This window comes from Puma concolor, chromosome A2, assembly GCF_028749965.1.
Source record: "Puma concolor isolate L17-30 chromosome A2, mPumCon1.1.hap2, whole genome shotgun sequence".
Taxonomy (NCBI): Eukaryota; Metazoa; Chordata; class Mammalia; order Carnivora; family Felidae; genus Puma; species Puma concolor.
The window spans coordinates 148,468,758-148,493,083 of NC_141668.1; the positions used below are offsets into that span (position 1 = coordinate 148,468,758).

Sequence of the window (24,326 nt, forward strand, 5' to 3'; positions counted from 1 at the left end):
AAGAAAATGGTTGGATACTGTATCCTAAAACTAACATTTTAAAACTTTGAACTCCCCTGTAGTGAGATGTGATTTACAAGTAAAATAAACATGATCTAATATAGGGGTTATCTCTGGGAGGAAAAAGGAAGTTCAGCAAATGATGTTTAAACCTTTACCCTCCAGGGGCTAATATTTTGCAGCCTGATGCTGAGGGGCTCAAGTCATATAACTAATTTCAAATGGTAATTCACAGATCTGCCTCTCAGAAAGGTGATTCCCTGTTCTCCATCAGTGGATGTCATTCACTGAAACCAGCAAAAGTTGCATATACTTCATTTTAATGTTGCCCATGAGTTATGTAGGGTTTAAGCTGCCTTTTCTCACACATACATATTTGGACTTGAAAAAAAATGACAATCATATAAACATGTGATTTTATCCTTGCCGAAAATCCCCTGCAACTCTCTAAAGGACAGCAACGACAGCCCAATCTTTATTTGAGAGTATTTTAATTTAAACAAGCAGTTGTATTGTTTACTCTGTGATATTTTCTATGTGGATAATTCAATTTCCTGAATTCTGGAAAATACCAGGCCCCCGTCTCAGTTGGTTCTCTGAATCTACATGTGCCAGATATTTGATTAGTGGGTGCACTTTGAGAGGCAATGACACTGGCAAAGCCCTTGCCCCAGAGGGCAGGTCCAGAGAAATCTCGGAACCTTTAGTGGTTGCGTTCAGGTGTCAGAGAATTGAAATGACAAATCCTGCTTTCTGAAGCTATGGCTGTTTAATCCTACTCTCTGAGCATTTGGACAGTAAAGACTGCAACTAGGAATGGGGGAATTATCCAGCTTTAAGTGAAACAAAAACCGACTTGCGTACCTCTATCCATTTTTTTGAAACTTCCCTATTTCTTTTTTTTTTAAATTTTTTTCAACGTTTTTTATTTATTTTTGGGACAGAGAGAGACACAGCATGAACGGGGGAGGGGCAGAGAGAGAGGGAGACACAGAATCGGAAACAGGCTCCAGGCTCCGAGCCATCAGCCCAGAGCCCGACACGGGGCTCGAACTCACGGACCGCGAGATCGTGACCTGGCTGAAGTCGGACGCTTAACCGACTGCGCCACCCAGGCGCCCCGAAACTTCCCTATTTCAAGCCAGTAAGTAAATGAACAAAACAACAGTAATGACAGTCTACTGGGTTATTCTCAGCCCACAGGGATTTCAGACTGGATCTCTTGCTCTGATTTAATTGAGCATGTCAACATCACTCGGTGAATCACAGGGCTCTCAGGATTAGGGTCAGATAAGGATGTAAACTATTAACTATTTCCTAAAACTAAATGCAACTTGCTGTCCTATGGCTTTGTTATATTTCTTATTGCTTGAAAAACAACCATCTTTTTTCAAAAAGACCCTGGTGGTCAGGCCCTGGGATAGTTCTGTGCCTTTGTACCTGCTGGGATGGGTAGTGACATTTCTGCAGTCCTTGGGTCCCTGGGAGGAGGGACTGAATAGAGGGATTAGGGAGGCTCTGGAGATGGGGAGGGGTGGGGGGGGGCAGCTCCCCCAGGGGCCAGGGGGAAGAGCACTCAAGCATTCGGTGCCAGACGCTGGCTCTATGTATGGGCACACAAAGGGATTATGTAAATACAGGATTAAAAATTTAAATGGCACATTATCATTCAGAAGGGTAAAGCCATTGAGCTTTTAAGCCTAATGATGAAAACATATCTTGGGAACATTTTAGGTCTAGAAATAGTCCTGCTAAAGCTAGCGAAGTTGGATTTGGAAAGACATGTTGATTCTCACTAAAAAGTGGCATTTTTTCAAAGCATTCAACTTTCAGTTCATAGTTGCCTCTCAGAAATTTTCCAGCTCCAAATTATTTCTTACTCCCTCAGTGTAGGAGAACCGTGTTAAATACTGGGCTTTTAAATAATCCCCTTGCAAGATCTTACAGCTGCAAATGAGAAGGTGTGTGTTTATATCCTAAAAACCAAAATGGCTCATAAATTTTGTGTTTCAAACCAGATTTTAGGTTAATTTTTGGAATTTACAAAATGACAACATGTGAAGCTTCTATTTATACACATAGGTCGGGTTATATTGAAGTATCCTGTAACTGTTTTTTTTTTTTTTTTCCCGTGTTTTCAGGTGATGGGTGGCCAAACTTACATTGCTTGTACATCGTAAATTATATTTTCTAACTGGGAGCAAATTATAACGGTTAATTTCTGGCAGTGTGAAAGCCTGCTTCTAGGGATACAACAGCTATATTGATTGGTTCTCAACTGTGACACCACTGATGGAACCAGCTCCAGCAAAAGTGACAAGGAAGCACACCAGCATCCTGATTAAGGTAGAGGATCTATGATCGGAATGTGAATTTATCCACAGGCTCCTCCTAGGTCTCTTCCAGACCAAAGGGAAGATTTCTGCTAAACCAAACTAAATTCTCTTTCATATGGGAGAGAATCCACAAATCTTCTCCTCTTTACTAGCCATCAAAAGGGGGTTGCTGCATTCATTCATCAGTGACTTCAGACCTGCTTGTCATTCATATAATCAATGGGTTTGGGTTTGAATGGAAGTGGTTCTTCTTCACCAGTAAAATCAGGAAGCACTTTAAAACATTCATGGTTTTGCAAAAAGATGAACTTGATTACTCCAAAGATAAAGACCTGCTCGCACACAGAGACAGATACAAACGTGCCACTGTTTTGTGGGTGACCACACTGTACTTACATCCAGTAGCCCGCTGGCACTGTCACTGCTGTCCTTGTTGGCCCTGCACATGGCTTGATAGTCATACAGGGTAATTCTGTAGGAGAGAACAGAAAGGAGGGTCACTAAATGGAAAGCTGTGTGTGAACCAGCGCGGTGAACTCACCACACCACCATCAAGTGCAGCAGTGACAAACACAAATAAATACAGGCCTGAAACAGATGACAAATCAGGAACATGCAAAGTCTAGGACTGGAGACACGGGCACATCACACTTGGAACTTGAAGAGGAAGGGAGTAAAGGTACTGGGGTTGAGGGGAGGAGACAGGGATGAGATGAAACAGTCATTTTGGTTTAAACAAGCTTGATCTGCTTGGACTAGGATACTCCAGAGGGACGATGCTGTTCTCAACTGGATTCTGGGCCCTGAAGGGAACCCACTTGGGCCATGTGTCCAGGATTGAGGAAGGCTGGGAAGGACCACTTTGAGTTCAGAATTGGCAGGATCCTCTGACTCTCTTAAGCACTAGGAAACATCCCTGGACCAAGATGAGCACAGCACTTTGACAGCTAGTTGGAAACTAGTTGGCTCCTTGGTTGTAATCCCCACCACTCTCCACTGCCACCACTATACCAGTGACTGTATTTTTGCTTTGGAAACAGTGCCATTTATGAAACAAGAAAATGGATTTTTTTTGTTCAATTGGTGATGAAAGGACAGCTCTCATTCCCAGTTATGACCTTAACTCAACTGCCAAGATATTTCACTCTATAATTGTTCCAGACATTTTAATTCCTCATCAATAACTTTACAAAGAAAGGAGAATGGCACTTTCTGGTAGCAAGTTAAAGGTTCTAGATGGAGCAAACACCTTATCCCACAGGCGACAAGCCTTCTCTCCTCCTACCAGCTCTCCTTCCCACTACTCTGGTATCCCAAAAAAGAGACACTTAAGGTCCAGCCTGAATTACGTAACAGCTGCCAGGTGACATGTTAACACTGCAATACAGGAACTTCTAAATGGCTGCAAGGGATGCTCCCTGCAGGAATTCCTTTCTAGAATAATACAATGCTAACCATGGAGCGTACTTAATGCTAGGCTGGGGACGGGCCCTAGAATAGAAGTTTCATGCAGCAGGACTGTTGCTGGCGCAGGGCACTAGCCCAGCACCCAGCATGGAGAAGGCATTCACTTTCAAAAGGGCGAATGCATGAATGATTGTCTGATTGCATGAATCTTGAAGAGATGCCATCACAACTAGATAGAAGAGGTCAAGTTCAAACTAAGAGGAAAAAGCTTCCTCCTCTAGACAATAAGCTGGAAGCATCACACAGACAGATTAACAAAGAACCATCTACGGACACCAAGTAGAAGACCGGCCATGTGCGATCAAATCAATATGGAAACCAGCTCCTGACCAGCATCACATAGGTATCTTGGGTAGCAGAGTCCAAGAGGGCACCAGTGGTCAACACAATCTCCCAGCAATCTCCCCAAAGCCTCTCCCTCATCAAAACATTTCTTGCAGTCTTGCTCACTGTCCTCTGGCTATTTTCTTTACAGCAGATGCCAGAAGAACCTGTGTTTATTGAGACAGGAATGAAGCCCATGAACCAGCCAAGCACCTGGCTCAGGGAAGTCCCCAAACAACCCTGATGCTGCCCCAGCCACAGAATCACCTGCAGACCACAATGGACGACTGCATTCAGTCCCTGACTGCCCCACTATGCCACAGTCCACACCTCATCTGCAGGATTTCTGCAGGTGTCCCTGAAAGGGCTTTCTAGGACTTGGCAAGAATTATCATTGGCTTCATCCTTTTCATACCACTCAACTCCGTCTCTACAGCTAGAACTTGGGCCAGAGCATGGTGAGAGGCAGCATGGGTTGAGTGGAACGTGCCTGTGTGTGGAGTCTTGTAGACAGACACACAGCATGGCCCTGGTTTGCAAGGTTAGTTCCCAGGTGCCATTACCCAGGGTGTAATCTGAGCAAGATGCTAACCTTCTTCTGAGGCCTCATTTTCTCACTTATAAAATGACTCACAAAGATGTTCTGAGATTTAAATAATCAGACATGTGGAAATATACTGAAATATACTATGTAGTATGCTAGATTTGTTATGATCCTTACAACAAAAGGCCTTATTTTGTTCTTTGTTGGAGTTTGGGACCTTTAAAAAAATTTTTTTTAATGTTTATTTATTTTTGAGAGAGAGACAGAGCGTCAGCGGGGTGGGCGCAGACAGAGAGGGAGACACAGAATCTGAAGCAGGCTCCAGGCTCCAAGCTGTCAGCACAGAGCCTGATGCGGGGCTTGAACTCATGAACCATGAGATCATGTCCTGAACTAAAGCTGGACACTTAACCAACTGAGCTACCCAGGGGCCCCTGGAGTTTGGGATATTTTTTTTTTTTTTTTTTTTTAATTTTTTTTTCAACGTTTATTTATTTTATTTTTGGGACAGAGAGAGACAGAGCATGAACGGGGGAGGGGCAGAGAGAGAGGGAGACACAGAATCGGAAACAGGCTCCAGGCTCTGAGCCATCAGCCCAGAGCCCGACGCAGGGCTCGAACTCCCGGACCGCGAGATCGTGACCTGGCTGAAGTCGGACGCTTAACCGACTGCGCCACCCAGGCGCCCCTGGAGTTTGGGATCTTAAAGCTATGTTATTCCCAAGGGCTCAAGCGATTGGCAGTGTGGCATAATGGTTAAAACATCAGCTTTGAAATCAACATCTGAGTTCAAATCCTAACTCGGTCACTTATTACAATGTTGTTTCATCTTGTTTCGCTCTCTCGGTGCCTCAGTCTCATCTGTAAAATGGTGAGAAAAATGGCTACCCTATGGGTTGGTTGTGGAATTAAATGAGATGATAGACACAGTGCGATCAGCCCAGTGTCTGGTACAGAAGAAACACTCAACAGAAGGCAGGGCTGCAGCTGCTGTTATAACTTATTAGTCTGGTTTTCATTGCCATGATTAATTAATGGGGGTGGTGTTTAATGCAATGGGAATTGACTCAGGCTTTACCCAGTGGGTTAGAGGATGGGCAGGCCTCCGGATTTTCTTAGTTCATTGGCACACACGAGGCAGCATAAAACTCACACTTCATACTGCAGTATAAGACACCTTCTGGTGCCGTACTGGGGTTATCGAGGGATGATGTGGGAACTTCTGTCTGTGGGCTTTACAGCTGAGGACCATCATAACAACAGCTGATGTCTACGGAACTCTACTTAGCAACCATGAGCAAGGTACTCTTGGAAGCACGTTCCTACCAGATAGATTCTAATCATCCCCATTTCACAGAGGGCCAAACCAAGCCTCTGCTAGCCTAAGTAATGTGCCCAAGTTCACACACCTAACAAATGGCAGAGCCAGAATTAGACGGGGGTCAGGCTGAGTCCCCTGCATTCTGCCTTCTGCCCAGTAGCAGTGACTAGAATTCAGCCTGGTGCCCTCTCCCACCAGAATGTCACAGAAAATGCTGCCCAAGATAAGGTCTCAGGACCAAAGTCCAGAATCAACTTTCAAGTCAAGCTGAGGGACTGTCTGGGGTCATCGGGCCAGGGCAGACCAGCTGGCTGCGTTAGTGAGAGCCCCCTTGGTAACCACCCTCACAGGAAGCTCGGGATTCTCCTGGGATCATTTTCAAAGGCTCTGGTTTACTCGGTGAGGCCAAACTCAATTGCTGTGGGGCGGCCTCCAGGCCAGAGATCCTGCCTTTCATTTCACAAGGAAGCTTTCCTGATCCGAGTGCCATTGAGGAGGTTACAAAACAAGCCTTCCCTGTCTTCTCCACGCTTAGACAGCTTTAACTAGATGTTGCAGAAAGAGAGACTTCCAGATTATTACCCTTTTTGAAGTGATTTTGTTAGTTTTAAATAACTCCATTTTGTGGCTACCTGTATCCTGTTTGGCTGATTAGAGCTAAAGAACATGATAATTGCCTGCTTTCATTCGGCTCTAAAATAAGCCCCGAGCATCGTGCCCAGCCGAGACCGTGCTGCAGTGCTGCGCTCGCAGTTTATTCTTATTACAGATGGCATGCTTTGGTCCCCACGACACCCCCACGCAGGCTGCCCTGGGAGCTTATCATTAGCATCTCTGTGCCCCTGACGGGTCTCTCTGAGACTCTGACGGAAGGCAGAAGCAGTCTCTGAAGAAGAAACTCAAACTGATACAAAGAAAACCTAGACAGCCTGTGTGCCCCTGTGCACTGTAGGGCCGTGGATGACAGGCCCGTGACATGGGGACTTGTTGAAAGCTATTTTGCTGATTCTGCTCCTTTCCAAGGAGACAAAGATCACAACCAAGAAAAATATTTCTTCTAAGAATTAGAAGTTTCCATTTCAGGGGTGCCTAGGTGGCTCAGTCAGTTAAGCGTCCGACTTCAGCTCAGGTCATGATCTCACCGTTCATGGGTTCAAGCCCTGCACCGGGCTCTGTGCTGACAGCTCAGAGCCTGGAGCCTGCTTCAGATTCTGTGTCTCCCTCTCTCTCTGCCCCTGCCCTGCTTACACTCTGTCTCTGTCTCTCAAAAAGTGAGTAAACGTTAAAAAAAAAAAAAAAGTTTCCATTTCAAAGGCATGAGCACAGTTAATTTAGACTTGTTAGTAACTGTAGGGACCAGCATTTATTAAACACCTACTGTGTGCCCATGAGGCCGGGTTCTTTACCTGTGATGGCTCATAGCATTAGCTCTGGCTACACTATCTGCCTAAACACCAATCCTGAAACAGCTGAATGTTTGCAAATACAGCCCTAAAAACAGGACAGGGAGGCATTCAACATAGACGCTCACTGTATTTACGCAATTTTGAATCTAAAAGTGTAAGAAGCAAAGTGAGTGACTCACTAGGGCAACATGTAAAAATACGTATTCTTTGTTGGACCATGAAGGGTGGTCTCGGGCAGCTTCCAACTTGCAAGTGACAGGGCACGGAGCAGAGACACAGGGCACGGAACAAGGCCACTGTCACCATGGGAAGCCTTACTCGTTCTTACAGCTCAGAAAACCAAGAGAGTGGGGCGCCTGGGGTGGCGCAGTCGGTTAAGCGTCCGACTTCAGCCAGGTCACGATCTCGCGGTCCGTGAGTTCGAGCCCCGCGTCGGGCTCTGGGCTGATGGCTCGGAGCCTGGAGCCTGTTTCCGATTCTGTGTCTCCCTCTCTCTCTGCCCCTCCCCCGTTCATGCTCTGTCTCTCTCTGTCCCAAAAATAAATAAACGTTGAAAAAAAAAATTAAAAAAAAGAAAACCAAGAGAGTGGAAAGCTCAATCTGTTGATCTGAGTGTTAACGGAAGGTTCACAACGTGCTGTCCCTCCCCTCCTTTTCACGCGGGTGGCCGTGTCTTCCCACAGCAACTTCCTACAGAGACTGCACTGCTCCCCAAAGTCAGCCCAGCACACGGAACACAGCAGAGGCGCGGAACCTACATGACCCTGGCCCTACCGCTTTTGAGCCCCTGGCTGGAAATCACTGACACATCGAGTTAATGAGCACCCGTCCTTAGCAGAGAATAAGCGCCATGTGGCCACACCGGCCAGGAGCCCAGCCCCCAGGACGCTGGGGCCACCAGAGTCCAGGGCAGAACCCTGAGAAGCGAGCCTCCTTCATCCGATAGATTAAGCAGGCGATCTGTCAGCACCAAAGGCTTTTCATCAACAGGTGCTGATAACATAAAAGGAAGCAAAGTTTCAGAGAGTGGTCGTGCCAGCATCTCACCTAGGTAATAAAAGCAGTAACAATAAGAAATAATCAATTACTTTCTGCAGCATGGAAGCATTACCTCTTGTGTCAGGGGCATGGTTACATTTTATAGGAGAGGGAACAGGCTCAGAAGGTGCAGAAGTTATCACTGCTCTACTAAATGGAGGAACCGATTCGGTCCTGAGGCAAAGGATAATGGGTAGGCATGGTGGTAAGAGCACATAACTGACAACTGGTTTGTCCATTCACCTGCTCCTTCCATGAGAATTAGCTCAACTGAAGGGGAAAACGGAATCTCGATGAATGCCACATAGAAAAGATTAAATTTCTTTGGCCTCTTTGTTTAAGAAATAGAAGGAAACAGCTGAATTCTGCTTGGGGAATGAGTTGAAGCAAAACCCATTTGCGGCAAGAAACCTGGATGCTGGGGGGGCTTCCTCGACCTCTGCCAAGTTCATGAATTCACGTCCACATTTCACAGCACTGCATCACAACAATTCCTGTGCTGCACGCAGCATGTCAGGACCTCGGGGAGTCGGTGTTCCTGGTGCCATTATTGCCATTGGTCAAACCCCACGGGTGTTATTGAGTGTTGCTGCTTGTATCGCTTGGGGTCAGGCATCACGGACAGATGAATCACTTGGTGGCTACGACCATTTGTGTTCAGGACTGCACTGGGCACGTGAGGTGTGGGGAGAAACTGGGGAGTTGTAAACAAAGCCTCATCTTGGGAAGATTTTCCAAGTGGATATCACCGGAAACCAGATTCAGTATTTAGAGGATGTTATGTGGGCTGAAGGAACCAGGCACGCTGGATGTGGCTGAGACTATTAGAGTCTCCCAATGTCCATTCTCCTGCTTTGCCAAGCAGAACCCCGAGTTTTTGCTATGTACATTTCCTAGGTTCCTTTGTAGCTAGGTGAGGCTGTGTGGAGTGGGAGTATTGTATGGGACAAAATACTTTATTTTTTTGAAACTTTTTAAATGTTTATTTTTGAGAGAGACAGAGTGTGACCAGGAGAGGGGCAGAGAGAGAGGGAGACACAGAATCCGAAATGGGCTCCAGGCTCTGAGCTTTCAGCAAAGAGCCTGACATGGGGCTCGAACTCACGGACCGTGAGATCATGACCTCAGCTGAAGTCGGATGCTGAACCAACTGAGCCACCCAGGTGCCCCTGGGATAAAATACTTTAATAAATAAACTTTATTTTACTTTAATAAATAATATTTACTTCTTAAAGTAAGTTTTTCTTAAAGTTTATTCATTTATTTTGAGGGAAAGAGAGGGAGCAGGAGGGACAGAAAGAGGAGAGAGAGAGGATCCTAAGCAGACTCTGCACTGTCAGCACAGAGCCTGATGTGGGGCTCAAACTCACAAACTGTGAGGTCATGACCTGAGCCAAAACCAAGAGTTGGTTGCAACTGACTGAGCCACCCAGGCACTCCTTATTAAATAAAATAAATTTTAATTAAGAAATTTTACTTGGCCTTTTGGACCTCCCTGGATCCTCTTTCTGCCAGCAGAGATTGCAGATGTGATGGCTGGAGCTAAGCAGCTGTATTGGACCATGAAGTAACCTTGAGTTTAAATGCCAACGGAGGAAGGTAGAGAAAAAGATATGGTCATGGGTCCGTGATGACAACAAATTTGTATTTTCAGACTTCCTTCATGAAAAAGAGAAAAAGGCTCCCATGTTCTCTAGCCCCTTGTTATTCTAGAATTTCCTATTATTTCTAGAACTAACTCCTAACTGATATATTGGACTCTAAGTTTGAGAAACTTTCTTTTACTACCTCTTAGAGCAGAATAAGCATAAATGTGAACAAATATTTCCATAAGAAATACTTCAGTCTGCTCCAACTAGGGGAAAAGACGTGTGGGGATTAGGTAAACGTGGTCTGCCATCTGGAATCTGAGAGACAACAGTTCACATTCCGTGTCCCCCACTCACTACTGTGGGTGAACTTGGACAAGTTACTCACATGCTCAGCCACCACTTGTAGGACTTCATGGTCAAAGGGAAATAATGACAGTAGTAACTTCGTGAAGTTGTTATGGGGATTAATTAAGGTAATACACGTAAACTCCTTGGAATAATGCCCGTCCTGTACTTAATATTCAGTAAATGAGGCCTGCTGCTATTATGATGAGGACGAGGGCAGCGTTCTTCCTGTTGTCATTGGGGATGCTCAGGCAGGCAGCTTGAGGATTTTAAAGAGTGATGCACTGGAATTCTCATGTCTCTGTCTTCCAGAAAGTTTGGCTCAGAAACACACTTGTTCAAGCCAATCTGTCTTCTTGTTCCCTTCAATGCCACCTCTGACAAAGCATACTTCTGTGGAAACGGTCAGGTCAACAGGAAGCCGGGAAGCCATTACATTCATCACATGAGTGTTGAGTACTAGACATTGGGGGGGCAGTCGGCATGAGAGAGCAGCCATCCAAACATAACAGGCTTCTCCTTTCACACTCTCTAGACTGAAAGGCCAGGACATTGGCTGAAATGCAACGTGACTACCAAGGACAGGGAAAGCTGCAGTCACCAGCAAGGGAGCCTGTACGGTTCCATCATGTAGAGACAGGAGAAGACACGTCCCAAGTCCTGAAGTCTACCTGACGTGTCACCTTTCTAGAAAGGCAATTTAGAGAGCAGAATGAGCCACCACAGGGAATTCTGCACAAGCCAACTAAGTTAATGAATGTGTGGGGCAAGGTGAGGAAGACATTCACCAGGCCCCATAGGGAAAATGTGGTGGTGGAGGGGTGAGAGCTCAGGCATGTTGCACCAAGCACATAACACAAACAAAACCGTATAAAGCAAAACACACACAGCCAAGATGGAGAGGACCTATCAGTAGCTCCCAAAGCAAAAACAGATTATTAGCAAGCGGTCCGTTTCTCTGCAAACCAAAGGCCAGGCAGGACCGACTGGTCTTTGCTTCCTCAAGCTGAATTCGATACACAAAGAACAAAGGAAGACCTTTTGGCAGAAACCACAAAGATAAAGTTTGGTAAAAGTACGCATTACTCCATTTAACCCCCACCTGCAGGTATACACATCCTTCTTTCAGTTCTATCTTGCTACTGAGAAAACTGAAAGTTAGTGAGTGAATGCTGACCAATGTCAGACAACTCCAAAGTGGACAGCACCTGGAATGGTACCCTGGTGCTCTTAACTTAGTATGTCTTGACCCTAGCCATGCATGAGAAGCACGTGGATGCTTTCAAAGAGCATACGTGCCTGGGCTCCATTCCCCAGATGAATTTCATATGAATCTTTGGGGGTGCAGCCTGAGCACAGGCGTGTTTTAACAGCTCTCTAGTGAGGGGTACCTGGGTGGGTTGAGCAGCTGACTCTTGATCTCAGCTTAGGTCACGATCCCAAGGTTGTGGAATCTAGCCCCACATGGGGCTCTGCACTGAGCTTGGAGCCTGCTTGGGATATTCTCTCTCTCTGTCTCTCTCTCTCTCTCCCGCTCCCCTTCTGCCCCCCTTCCCTGCTTGAATGCTTTTTCTCTCTTTAGAAAGAAAGAAAGAAAGAAAGAAAGAAAGAAAGAAAGAAAGAAAGAAAGAAAGAAAGAAAGGAAGAAAGGCACCCAGGTGGTTCAGTTGGTTACATGTCTGACCCTTGATTTCGGCTCAGGTCATGATCTCAGGGTTTGTGGGACTGAGCCTTGCACAGGGCTCTGTGCTGACAGGGTGGAACCTGCTTGGGATTCTGTCTTCCTCTCTCTCTGTCCCTCCCCTGTTCATTTGCACATGCATGCACATGGGCACACACACACGCAATGCACTCTCTCTCTCTCAAAATAAATAAACATTAACAATAAATAAATAAATAAATAAATAAAAGCAAAAGCTCTCCAGGGATGCTGATTGAGTCCAGGCCCACAGGCCCATCCCCAAGGCTGTGCTGTGGAGGTTAACTGTTGCATAGTAACCAGCTTTGGGGAGTTTTAATGATTAAAAAAAAGAAGAAAATGAAAAAAGAAAAAGATCAGACATTTGGAGCTATTATCTAAGAGCTAATCTCACATCCTCCCCGCAATACTCTGCAATCTGCCGAGCAATTTCACATACTTTGTTTTAGCTAATTCTCACAAAATCCCCTAAGGTCCACATTTGGGTGAGGAGGAAACTGAGGCTGGGAGACGGGGAGTCTGTGCAAGGCCACACACGGCGATTCTGGTGCTCAACCTAGAGTCCTCTTAGCTCAAGTGCAGTGTGTCAAAGAGGCCCCATCAGGAACCATGGATACTCTCCTATCTATCTATACGTATATAAAATATCATTTTATATATAAAACATATATACATATTCAATTCTCCTGGATATTTGACACTGAATTTGAATCACTGGGGACAAGAAGTGGGGGAGATACATGAATTCTAAGAAAAATCCTTTGAAACTAGGTGTTCTCTTAGTAATCCGAAGAGGGGTGACATCACTGCCAATGACAAGAGAGAGAACCACGGGGTGTGGATTTTGAGAAATAGGAATGCAAGGCTCTTACTGGCTGTGAACGTGAGTGCAAGAGAAAAATAGCTACGCTGGGAAACCCTACATGAGTCACCATTCCGGGGAGTCTACTTACTCTCTGTGATAAGAATGAAGAAGTATTTGAAGTTCTCTGTCTGGATTTCAACGCAAAAAGCTGACCAGGCACATGGTAGATCTCATGAGAAAATACATGAAGCCTGAAAACATGGTTTGGTTTAAAGATTTACCAACTTCAGCTAAAAGAAATCTGGGTGATGCTATCACTCAGCTGGCCTCCCATCCTCCAAGTCCTGCTTGCCCTGATAAGACACTGCTGAGCCAACATCTTCCTCAAGCTCCCCTTCACTTCTCAAACAGAACAGGAAGAAGCTCCATGCACAACTCAATGCTACTCTACACAGAACCAGGTTAAGGGTAGACACTAGAAAATTCTCTCTGAGCTCAAACTGCAGGCTGTTTGAATCCAGCTCTGTTACACAGAGACTTAGGGCAGCTTCTTAACCTTTCTAAGCCTCATTATTTCCATCTGTAAAATGGGTATATTTATACCCAGGGCCAGCGTCATGGGCATACAGCCTGTGTCATTGCACAAAACCCTGTACTTGGAAGGGCCCCAGGCTTCGTTGAATATTCTGCTGTTGGCGGTCTTGAAATTCTTAATAGGTTTTGAACAAGGGACCCTGGATTTTCAGTTTGCACTGGACTCTACAAATGATGCAGCTGGTCCTGTTTATACCTGTCCCACAGAGTACTGGAAAGTGCTGCAAGAGGTAAGATCTGTCAGGTGCAGCTCAGGTCTGGTGTGGGGTAGGTGCTCCGGGAAGGCAGCCACTGTGACCATTACTTTCACACTGCTGAAGCGATTAGTATGTTATTTGGCCCATCATACCATGTCACATGTAAGCTGGGTAGACAGAGTCAAGTCAAAGACTGAGCTAAAGTGACAACGAATGACCATTTTGTCTCTTAGATTATCTGCACACACTGCCACGGAACCTTCTTGAGGCTCCCTTGAGTTGGTAATTTGCACAAATCTGTGGCTTCCTTCCCATCCCCATGGTGCTGTAGACACAGAAGCGGATATTCTTTCCCTCTGATGACGCTGCTAAGTAGAAGGGCCATCCGGTCACCAGATAAGTGACTACACAATCAAGGCAAGAGTCCACTGTCATGTAAACAAGCATCATCTTGCTTTAGAGAGAGAGGCGGCAAATCTGGACCAGGGGAGAGAGACAAAGGGAAGGTGACAGAGGTGGATGGTGTTCTCCCCTGTGAGCTCTTTCTGGAGAAGGTGGTTTGTAGGGTTCTTGTCTGTGAAACTCATGTTTTAGGACTGGATACAACCAGATCAAATCAAGAAACCTTGTGCCATCCTGGCACTGTCCAAGACACTGAGAGGAGAGAAGATGGGAAGTCAGTGAATTCAGGGAATGGGTCCTGGGCTTTTCCCCGGGTTCAATCACGTCCCCAAAGCAATTCAGCCTCCAGGCATCCTGTGTTCCGGGGTGGGGCTCACTTTCACGGGGACCACAACTTCTGTTCCAGAGCACCATCAGGTACTTTGGGCTACCTCTTTTCAGTACTGCTGAAATACAGAACTTCCCTGAACAAAACGACTGTCACCCTTATGCTCTGAGGACACACTGCTTGCTGTAAAAGGCAGGGGCACCGCAGCACCCCCAACGCTGGAGGCCCCCTCGCCAGGCAGCGTGGGAAGCCTGCTGTGAGGTGTGTGGATGCAGAAGGAGCACCACCTGGTGCCAAGCAGAAAGCGAAGCCAAGACTGAGCAAAGATCCGCAGTGATACAAATCACAGCAGCAGCTAGCCATCACTGAGCCCTTAATATATGCCAGGCACTGGGTACGGGCCTTCTGCTTATTATTACCCCATTAACTCTGACAGCATCCCATGGAAGTAATTATTATTATCACCTTCATTTTCCACATAAGGAAACCAAAGCTTGGAGAGGTAACTTGACTCAGTTCTAAGGCACGCAGCTAGTAAATGTCAGAGTCTGGATTTGAATCCAATCCATCTGACTCCAAAACATAAACATAAACTCTCATTGCTCTGGTGGCCCCTGTGAGGGCCCCTTCAAAGAGGCCCATGATCATTGTCAGCTAACTCCCAGAGGACAACAGATACTGTTACACTTGTGTCAAGTCCCTACTCCTTCCCTTTTCTCAAATATGTTAGCTACTCTCACAGCAAAAGAAAGTTCTAGATTCATGCCAACCATGCTTCAATCACATGAAGGAGAAGACTGGGAATTTACAATCCTACTACAACCTTTCTCTTTCTCCCACCAAGCTTTTTGAAAGGAATATCCAAGAGGGAAAAGGAAAAAAAAAAAAAAAAAAAAGATTTTGTTAAAGAAGTTGAAAAATATGCTTTCGAATGAGAAACACGTGTGTGATTATTCTCATCTTTTGTCTTCCCCCACCACCGAGTCGAAAGGAGACTAACAGGACACAAATGCACACACATCCACGTCAAGATAGGAACAACCAGTGGTGCCCTGCAGGGCAGACAATCCAGACGCTGCCCTGGGAAGCTTTAAGAAGCGCTGGAAAACTCCACAGCAACCCAAGCCCAGCTCCAAGCAGGGTTTTCAAGCACGTGTAGCAAAAGAGGAAAACACCGCACTTGAATTTTAAGAAAGGGAATTGAACACCCCGCGGCAGGCAGGCTGGGGGCAGGCAAGTGAGTGTGTCAGAGAGCGCAGAAGTGCTGGAGGTATGCCAGTTTTTTATATCATTTCTTTTTTCCCCTCCTTCTGGCACAAACAAGCTATGGAATCTCAAAAATTGGGTCATCATTTTTGAATTCCCTGCTTTCAGCACAGCGCTCAGTTGGTCTTGTTGACTGGCTCAAAAGTCCGATTTCCTGAGCTAACACTTCCTGGCCATTCAGCTGCACGGAGTAATGACTAGGGGCCTGCCTTTCCCACCAGCAGCAGTGGTTCTCACAGGCGAGCCGAGGTCCATCCTTGTAGTGCCTGCTATTGTGTATTTAACGGCATCAAATATGCCCACGAAAGCACCGCTTCGAAGACTGTCATTTCCTGTTGACTCTAGGGTGGGGTGGGGGACATTACTGACATCCTGATCTCCTTGGGGAGATGGCTTTTCCCATAGGCTTTGGTGTCCCCCAAAGCATGGCCATCCTGCCCAGGAGAGAGTGGGGCCAAGCGGAAGCTGTCATACACAAGCTTCACTTAGGGTCAGTGACAGCGCTCACGACCCAGGTGCCAGTAGAACTGGGCACCATCTGGGTTTTCTTCTAGCAGCAGATTTTAACTTCCCTCCATCTGGGGGCAGGTTTTGAGACCTTTCACTTGATTTTCCAAAATTATATCGGCAGGTGTCTGTCACTTTTTATCCCCCATTTCCAGATTTCTAGCAGCCTTCCCCAGTTTGCCAATGTGAGACAAAATACAGTCCTCCTTTTTAGCCGGCGGAAAACATTTCCTATGTCTCTGCAGCCACTTGCTTGAGACTGCTATCATTGCGTCCCAGCGAAGGCTCTGACTCCAGTATTGGCCTCCAATAAACCCTATTCTGGGTGAACAGGAAACCCATTGTGAGCTGAGTTTCTGTGACTCTTTAACACTCATGCAAGAGGCATCGAATTTCAGCAAGATCTTCTGAAGTATGAACACCCGTACAAACCAGGCAGGGGTCAAGTCTGGGCTTGCTTTATTTGACCTTGGTTCGTTTTATTTTATTTAGGCAAACTTTTCCAGGGGGCGCAGGGGACCATAAAATCCTTACCTTTTAAAGGAGCCCATTGTTAACAGTTTGTTCATCACGGCCCCTTCGACCTCGCCAAAAAAGTCTCCAGTCTGCGGGGAAGAAAAGAAGACCCAGGAGGAAGTATAGATAAACAATGTGCCCAAACACCAGAGAATAGAAACGGGCGCAGCTCTGTGTTCTGGAGCAAAAGGCGCTGTCACATTAAAGTGGAGTATGTCCTCACAATCAGTAGAAGTGGTGGGATTACGCAGCAGACTAGAAAGCTCACGGGAAGGTTCCACCATACGTGGCACTTGCAAAGAGCGCCGGCTTCGCAAACCGCATGCGGAGCACTGGAACTGAAAGGCACACGCATGCGCGCGCACACGCGCACAGACATGCGCGCACACACCCCTCCCCCCCCCCACCCGGATGCAGTAAACCTTCATCTGCGCTCAGTCTCTTGTGATTAAAACCCTACTTCGTAGAAAGAAACAGGCTATGAGAGGGCTTCCCAAGCAGTAATAAAAAGAATTGTTTATAATTCCTGGATGACCTGTTTAGGGAAATGTAGCCGTCCTCTTCATCGGCCCTATAAATCTCCTGCTGTTGAGAATGCATCTATTCTCAAAATCACTTTCTGAAGAGCACTCGCAATTGTGTCCCTGGGCAGTTACCATGTGGACAAATCGGGCAGCCCAGGGCCCAGCCCCTTGAAGAGGCTTAATCAGACCTCTAATGGCTCACCCCTACGTCCTCAGGGCATTTAGGGCGTAGCAGCCCTTCCCCACCACCTGATTGATGTTTTTGCCTCAGACCAGCTCTTGGTGTTGGCTGAGATTTGCATACTCTGAATGGTGGGATGAAAAATTAACGTCCTTGCCCATCCCTCCAGGCTCTTGGAGCCATAGTCCTCCCGGTCTCGTGGGAGAGGGTGTAGGCAGTACAGCTGAAAAGAGCTTGGGACAACAGCTTTCTTCTGCCAACACCCTGGAATGAGCCAGTGTAGACCAGTAGAGAACCCCCATGTCTACAGTGGGTGCTCTAAGGATTTATAACTTCTGTGTGGGGTGAGTGGAGGGCATTACCGTCAGAGCCTGAATTAATAAATTCCATAGGCTTTGTATTAGCTAAATCCCGATTCAAATTACAACTGAGTGACCTCAAGCACGCTCCTGGGAATTTTCAGGCAGAAAGGCATAGCAAGACTTTGTCAGAAAGTCACGAAAGAGAAGAGGAAGAAGAAGGAAATGACATTTCACTGACTAAATATGGAGCATTGCCTCTTTCGTTCCAGGGACAATTGGGATCTTTTGCAAAGTCTATGAGTGTGTGCTGTAGCGAGGAGCTAGGACATTTGTATTTTGTGTGTGTAAATATGCCAGTGTCAATGGAACTGGTTGTTAGATGAAGAACCACCCTAATTGGGGTGCAGGAAACCAGACAACATCAAACAAAGGCAGAGCAGGCCAGCTGGCTCCCTGGGCAATGCTGCAGGGCTGTCCCAGGGAGAGATCCAGCAGGGAGCAGAGCGCACGTGCAGGCCCGGACTGGGTAGGAGTGGGTCACACTGTGGGCCAGTCGAGAACCCCCAGGGACCAGGCTCCTATCTCAGCCCTCCATTATCCTGGTGGGAGGACAGGGTTCCTCCTCAAAGGTGGTTAATTTGGATTCCTGCTCCACTGACTCTTGAAAGTTTGGGTTTTTTTTCTCCCAGCAAAACAGGCATATTACCATAGGCCTCTGGGCTCTTGCACTCTCTCAGACTGGCTTTACGTCATGGGCTCACTCCTATCTGATCTTTACCAACTGTCCAATGTCCAGTGATGGTGAGCATCCGAGGAGACAGGGTGTGGGCAGTTTAATTTCTAACATTGTAGCTTTTCTCTCATCACAGGTGCACTTAAGATTCCCACAACATTTTCGTGGATAAGAAGGGAAATTCAAGCACAATTCCACATGTGACCCAGAGCCAGTTCTGATAAATTAACAAGGCACTGAGGTCAGACTCCTTAGCAACTTAAGGACAATTAACTAATTTATTTAGGCATTAATAGCCCTATCATAGTGTTGACTGCTAAAAAATTTCAAATGATTTAAATGGGACTTCATTATAAAATGGCTGTCAATCATCCTTTTACAGAGCCCACCAGGAGGCTCAGGCAGGTAATGTGAGGCGCCTCCACCCCCAAACTAGTGAAGGAAGAGAGCACGTCCCAGAGACCACGCACCTCCTTCTCTAGTGTTCCTTTATCATGCCACACTGCTAAACACATCTGTGTTTTACCATCTCTGAATAGGCTAATTTAATTTCTAATTGCAGAACAAGTTTTTCTGTGCATAGTTTTAAAGGAGAAACCTGGGGCACGCTGGCGGCTCAGCTGGTTCAGCATCTGACTCTTGATTTCGGCTCAGGGCATGACCTCATGGTTCGTGAGTTCGAGCCCCGCGTCTGGCTCTGTGCTCTGACCACATACAGCCTGCTTGGGATTCTCTCCCCCCACCCACCACCCCCTCAAAACGAATAAATAAACTTTAAAAAAGACAGAGAAACCTGTTTTCTCCATTACAATGCTATTGTTTTGAACTCTTATTTTGATTTCCAAACACAGTGGAGATTTCTGGAGATTTCTGTTCTTGGCCCCATTGCTGAGTGTCTTCCCATATCTTTTCCCTTGCCTCACACTGTGTACAGCTCAGTCAAATGAAGAAAATTTCTTCTCTCTTTCTGGATCCTTTTCCCTCAGTGTTGAGTGTTGACAGCCCAAGTTAATCCCTGAACCCAGATAACTGATTTTTAAAAAGCTAAAACCAGAAAGAAAGTCATAAGGAATAATTATGCTGGAATGTGTGTGTGTGTGTGTGTGTGTGTGTGTGTGTGTGGTGTATATATATATATATGGAAAAAGTATTTAAATATCAAAAGGAGGAAACCTCCTTCAAATTGTCCAAACTCTTTAAGGCACCTCTACTTTTGAGGCCAAGTGTTCTACAAATTGAACATTTTATGAGTGAGAAAGCAGACCCTGGGCTCTGCCCCACCCCCACCCCCCAACTGGGAGGTAAAAACTCTTTGGGGCCTGCTGAGAAGTAGGCTGTGATATTTTTAGAGGGACAGAAATAAGGGTTAATAATCTCCTGCTATTACTTCTTAAATATAGATCATTGTCTCAAAGTTTTAACACCATCCTTTGTTCCCCTCACCTACGCCCATCCTGAGCTCCTTACTTTGAGTTGGTAGAAATTTCTCACTCACCTGGGTGTAGTCTTCAGACACCAGAATAAACCCATTATTGTCTATGAGGTAACAGTTCACAGTCTAGAAAAGAAAAAATACCACAGTTTCAACTTTGGATCCTCCGACTGCTTTTACACAAAATGACGTACCTCCAACCTGAGAGAAACCTACTGTAGGTTGTTTGGGGGGGAAATTGGAAATGCCTGTTGGCTCTAGGAGTTGAGGCCATGGTTAAGCTAACCCCAGTGTTTACTTTGCAAAACTAACAAACAAAAACAAAACACTAAGCAAGCCTTGAACATCCCAGATTAGGATAAAAAGAATACATGTTAAAAAATTAATTACAGTTTATCTTCCTTCCCCCACCCTCCACCCCCACCCCTTTCTATGACCTGAAGACTATTTCCCAGGAACAAAGTGTTCACAGGCCCCGAGCCTGCATGCGTCGTGGCTGAAATGCAGGCTGTTTTGAAAGCAAAACGCCAGCACAATGTCATTACCCTAATGATGTATTAATGAAAACACTGTGTCGGCTCAGAAGACCATCAGGGGACCAGGTAATATTTTTTAATTTGTTCATAGACTTAGGCAGGGGGGAAGGGGCAGACTTCTGTTAAAGGGGCCCCTCAGGCCTCCTAAAGGTTTTCAAACTGTGTTTTTAATTGGGAGCTGGATTTGGGGGCAGGGCTGTTAGCTTTTGGTAGCTCAGACTTATGAATTGTAGACAGCAAGGTAAACCCAAACCTCTGCTTCCCCCACAGTACTTTAATCTCAAGTGAATGATTTGCTACAGGCTAAGTTTTAATTACAGTGCTGTGGGGTTTAAACTTAAGGTTTAATTCCATCCTTGATGTAACTCAGTTTCTATTTATTGCAGCTTTACATACCGACTGCAACATTTAATTTGTAACATATCTTTACCCTGAGCTAAACTCCCCCTAGCTCCGGGCCACCACAGGGCTGGTGTTTTCTGGGACATTTGCCTATCTGTGGAGTTGTTTTCAGGCAGGCACAAAAGTCCAGCAATGAGTTGGTCCAAAAGTTTCATCCTTTATTACTAGGTCGTGGTGGGGAATCAGCAGAAACTTAAATGCCATGCTGGCACCTTTTTTTTTTTTTTTTTTTTAAAGAGGCCCAAACAACTGTATTTGGCACCTTTTATAAAAGAGTTGGCTGCTTTGGTGAGTAATCGGGTTTTTCTCGGTTGTCCAAAGAAGGTTGAATGAATGACTTGGGTAACCAGGTTCCACTCTTGCTATTTGAAGAAGCTCTTTAGCTGTATGGACACTACTTGGGCCCTGCTGGGTGGGAATCCTGACAAACCTTCTCCATTTTTTGAAGATAGCATTATGAAAGCAATCCCATAGAGCTGTGCCATCCAACATGGCAGCCATTACCTATATGCAGATTTAAATTTAATTTTTTTGTGAATTCAAACTCAATAAAATTAAATATCTAGTTCTTTGGGTGCATTAGTCACATTTCAAGTGCTTTGCACTACCTTGGCTGGTGATTATACCTGTGGACATTTCCATCACTGTAGAAAGTTCTCTTGGACAGCAATGCTGTAGATTACACTAGTACTCCTATGAGTTTTAAGCCAGGCTCCCCTGGGTCATGTTAGACAAATCCATATCTTTGTTTATTTGAATGTCATGATCCTTTACTGAAGCAAAGGGAGGCTATTTATTTCATTAATAAATATACAAGAACAGAATTGGCCTCCACGTGTGGGTATTGACTAAATCCTCCTAGTTGCATAGAGAATCAAAGTCATCATACCCACCTCCACCCCTAATTATAAAATTAGTTTCCACTCAAACATGCCTAGCCAATGAGTACTCTTGCTATTACAGGGTGACTACCTCTCCATCTAATGTTGTAAATAATGGATAGTACAAAGCAGGTACAAGGCCAATAGATATAAAAGTCAACTGAAAATCTTGAGAAAGAAGGATGCTTCCATGAAGTCCATGAAAGTGATGCTGGCGATAGCTCCAATCACACGGGAAGACACTGGCAGGTTAGACTCTCCCAGAGCAATCTCCCAGAGCTCTGCTAGCTTATAGTCTACACATGCACTACTGATCCAGTCATGTGGGTCACATTAGTCTACATCCTACCAGAAATAATTGAAAGAGGAACAAGAGGGCCAGCCAAGGCTCCTGGAGGATTATATGCTTCAGCTTCCACTTTCCTCACAGGTGCCTCAGATTTTGCTCCAACATAGTGGGTGGGCTCCTGGGTAAGGACTGAGGTATGACACTTGTTTCTTCTACACCAAGTACAAATTGGCATTTACTTCTCGGGCTATGTTTCCATTTAACTTTTTTTTTTTCATTCATTTCTCCCCCCCCCCCCCCCCCCCCCCCCCCGCTCCCCCTTAAGTTAGGATTCCATGACAGGAACTTGGTGGCAGAGAAGACCATGCTTATTGATGGGTAGCTTTGAATTTCATGTTTGCACTGATTATAAAAATACTTGGTCACCCTTTTAAGCAAGAAACAGAATGGCCAAGGTTGTGATACAAATCACTGAAAAAAAAAACCAAGGTCAAAATCAAGGATGCTGTGTCATTAATGTGACTATGATGATTTCCTGAAGAGGCAACCTTACCAGCAAGTGCTTAGATTAAATGATTACTGGGAAGTGTGGTGTAGGTGAGTTGGCCCATGGACTTAGGTGAGCAGAGTACCAGGTTATGGGGCAGTAAGGACAGAATTGCCAGATTCCAGTCTGATCAACTGTTTTCTCTATGTCTCTTTACAATAATTAATATTCAGTTGTCTTCTCCATACTCCCTTTCCTCCAATAAAAGAAAACAGAGGAGATATTTTCTCAGTTTTCTGTCACTATGCTACTTTCCCCACAAACTAAGCCAAGCATCTTAGAAGGTGTCCACTTATCACCCTGTCCTAAGGGTGGACAGTCAGACAGAAGGGCTTGGAGGAAGAGAGCTCTACATTTTGACAGATATTGTAAGTGCCTATTCCACAGCCACCTTTGATAAAACATGTAGGGATGAGGTTGTTTGAAAAAAAATGCAGACAGGGAGAAAGAGAGGCAGAGAGAACTTGATTTCCTTAAAAAAAAAAAAAAAAGTTCTTGATGATGATTGGGTAAGTCAAGATTGCTCAGAGAGGTCTGATTCCTGTCCCAAAGGCAGATCAGGTAGATACCTGAGGTTAGAGGCCATGGGAATTGGGCAGTCACAGGTGGTAAGGAAAGGCAGTGAGGAAGGGTACTTGGGAGTAGGAAACACAGCACCAAGGCTGTGTTAACCAGAAGGTGGTTTTAGCCCCCAGGCTAACACGTCCACTTCAGAATCAGAGACTCTGAGCAATTGCTATCAGTTGACCTTGAGCAAAGTCTTTACCACTGTGAGTCTCAGGTTTCTTACCTAAAAGGTGGAGCTAGCAAGAACCCTTTGTTAGGTTGTTGAGAAGATTAAATGAGAGGGTGAGTGCAAAGTGTTGAGCACAGTGTAAGGTGCACGGGGCACAGTAAGTCGTCAAAAACCTGTGCTTGCATCCACTCGGCAAACAGTGTTTATTGATCATCTACTATGCGTCATCTTTATCCTAATTAGTATCCTAACGCTATGAATTTAGAGTTCCTCAGAAAGGGAAGCTGTTCCATTGTTCATAGCAAGAGGTTGTGCAGGCAGGTTGGCTGAACTTTGTTGCTTTCTGTTTAACCTTTTTCTTTTGGGGGATGCCTTCTGCCTGTTTTGGTTGGTGCAGGCTGAGCAATGATTTGAAACAACTCACTTAGAAGCCCAGTATCATACTGCCTGTTGTTTTCATTTGTGGGGAGAGAGAGGAAGAGAGACAGAGGGGGAGGGCTGGTTCTTCCATCTGAGGGTAGGGCCTGGGTCTCTGCATTCCAGGTGTGCACTGTAAGGGGTCACTCCTTACTACTTTTCTCCACGTCTCACAATTTCAACCCTAATATTTCAGCTGAAGAGCAGTCTGACCCTTACTTCACACCACATGATGTATCTATTCATCACTGGCCAACTATCTTTATCAAGATACTGTCTTTTAAACAATTTGTTGCAAAGTGGTTATTTTGGAAAGAAGTGCTTGGTAGGATCCCCTGTGCCCTTGCCCTCAATAGCTACTGCACTGACTGTCAAACCCCCTCCTGACTGGAGTCTATCTAGACATGGAGGCACCAGGTGGCTTGGATTTAGCCCTTCCCGAGTCTGTCCTACTTCGAGGAGACCCTTCAGATTCCAGAGGAAATGCCTACAAGGCCTTACAAAGTCCAGTCATTGATTATTATCTTGACTCCTCTGGACAAGCAAGGGTAGCAGCTGCGCTGGAATACGAAGTTTTAGATCCACTCACTGCCCCCAACATCTCCTCCAAATTGCCCCAGTAGGGGAGAACGTTCTCATCTTCCACTCTCCTTGCAAAT

General features: G+C 45.6%; 1 protein-coding gene across 6 annotated transcripts in view; it reads right to left on the bottom strand.

Moving 5' to 3' along the window:
* CACNA2D3 (calcium voltage-gated channel auxiliary subunit alpha2delta 3) overlaps positions 1-24,326 on the bottom strand; it is an 863,963-nt gene that overhangs the window by 61,648 nt on the left and 777,989 nt on the right. For all 6 annotated transcript variants that reach the window (XM_086697915.1, XM_086697917.1, XM_086697916.1 and 3 more), the window contains 3 exons: positions 19,923-19,985; positions 16,706-16,776; positions 2,733-2,808 (listed from right to left, as the gene is read on the bottom strand). In XM_086697915.1, coding sequence (XP_086554041.1) covers positions 2,733-2,808; positions 16,706-16,776; positions 19,923-19,985 — 210 coding nt within the window. The remainder of the gene's footprint in view (positions 1-2,732; positions 2,809-16,705; positions 16,777-19,922; positions 19,986-24,326) is intronic.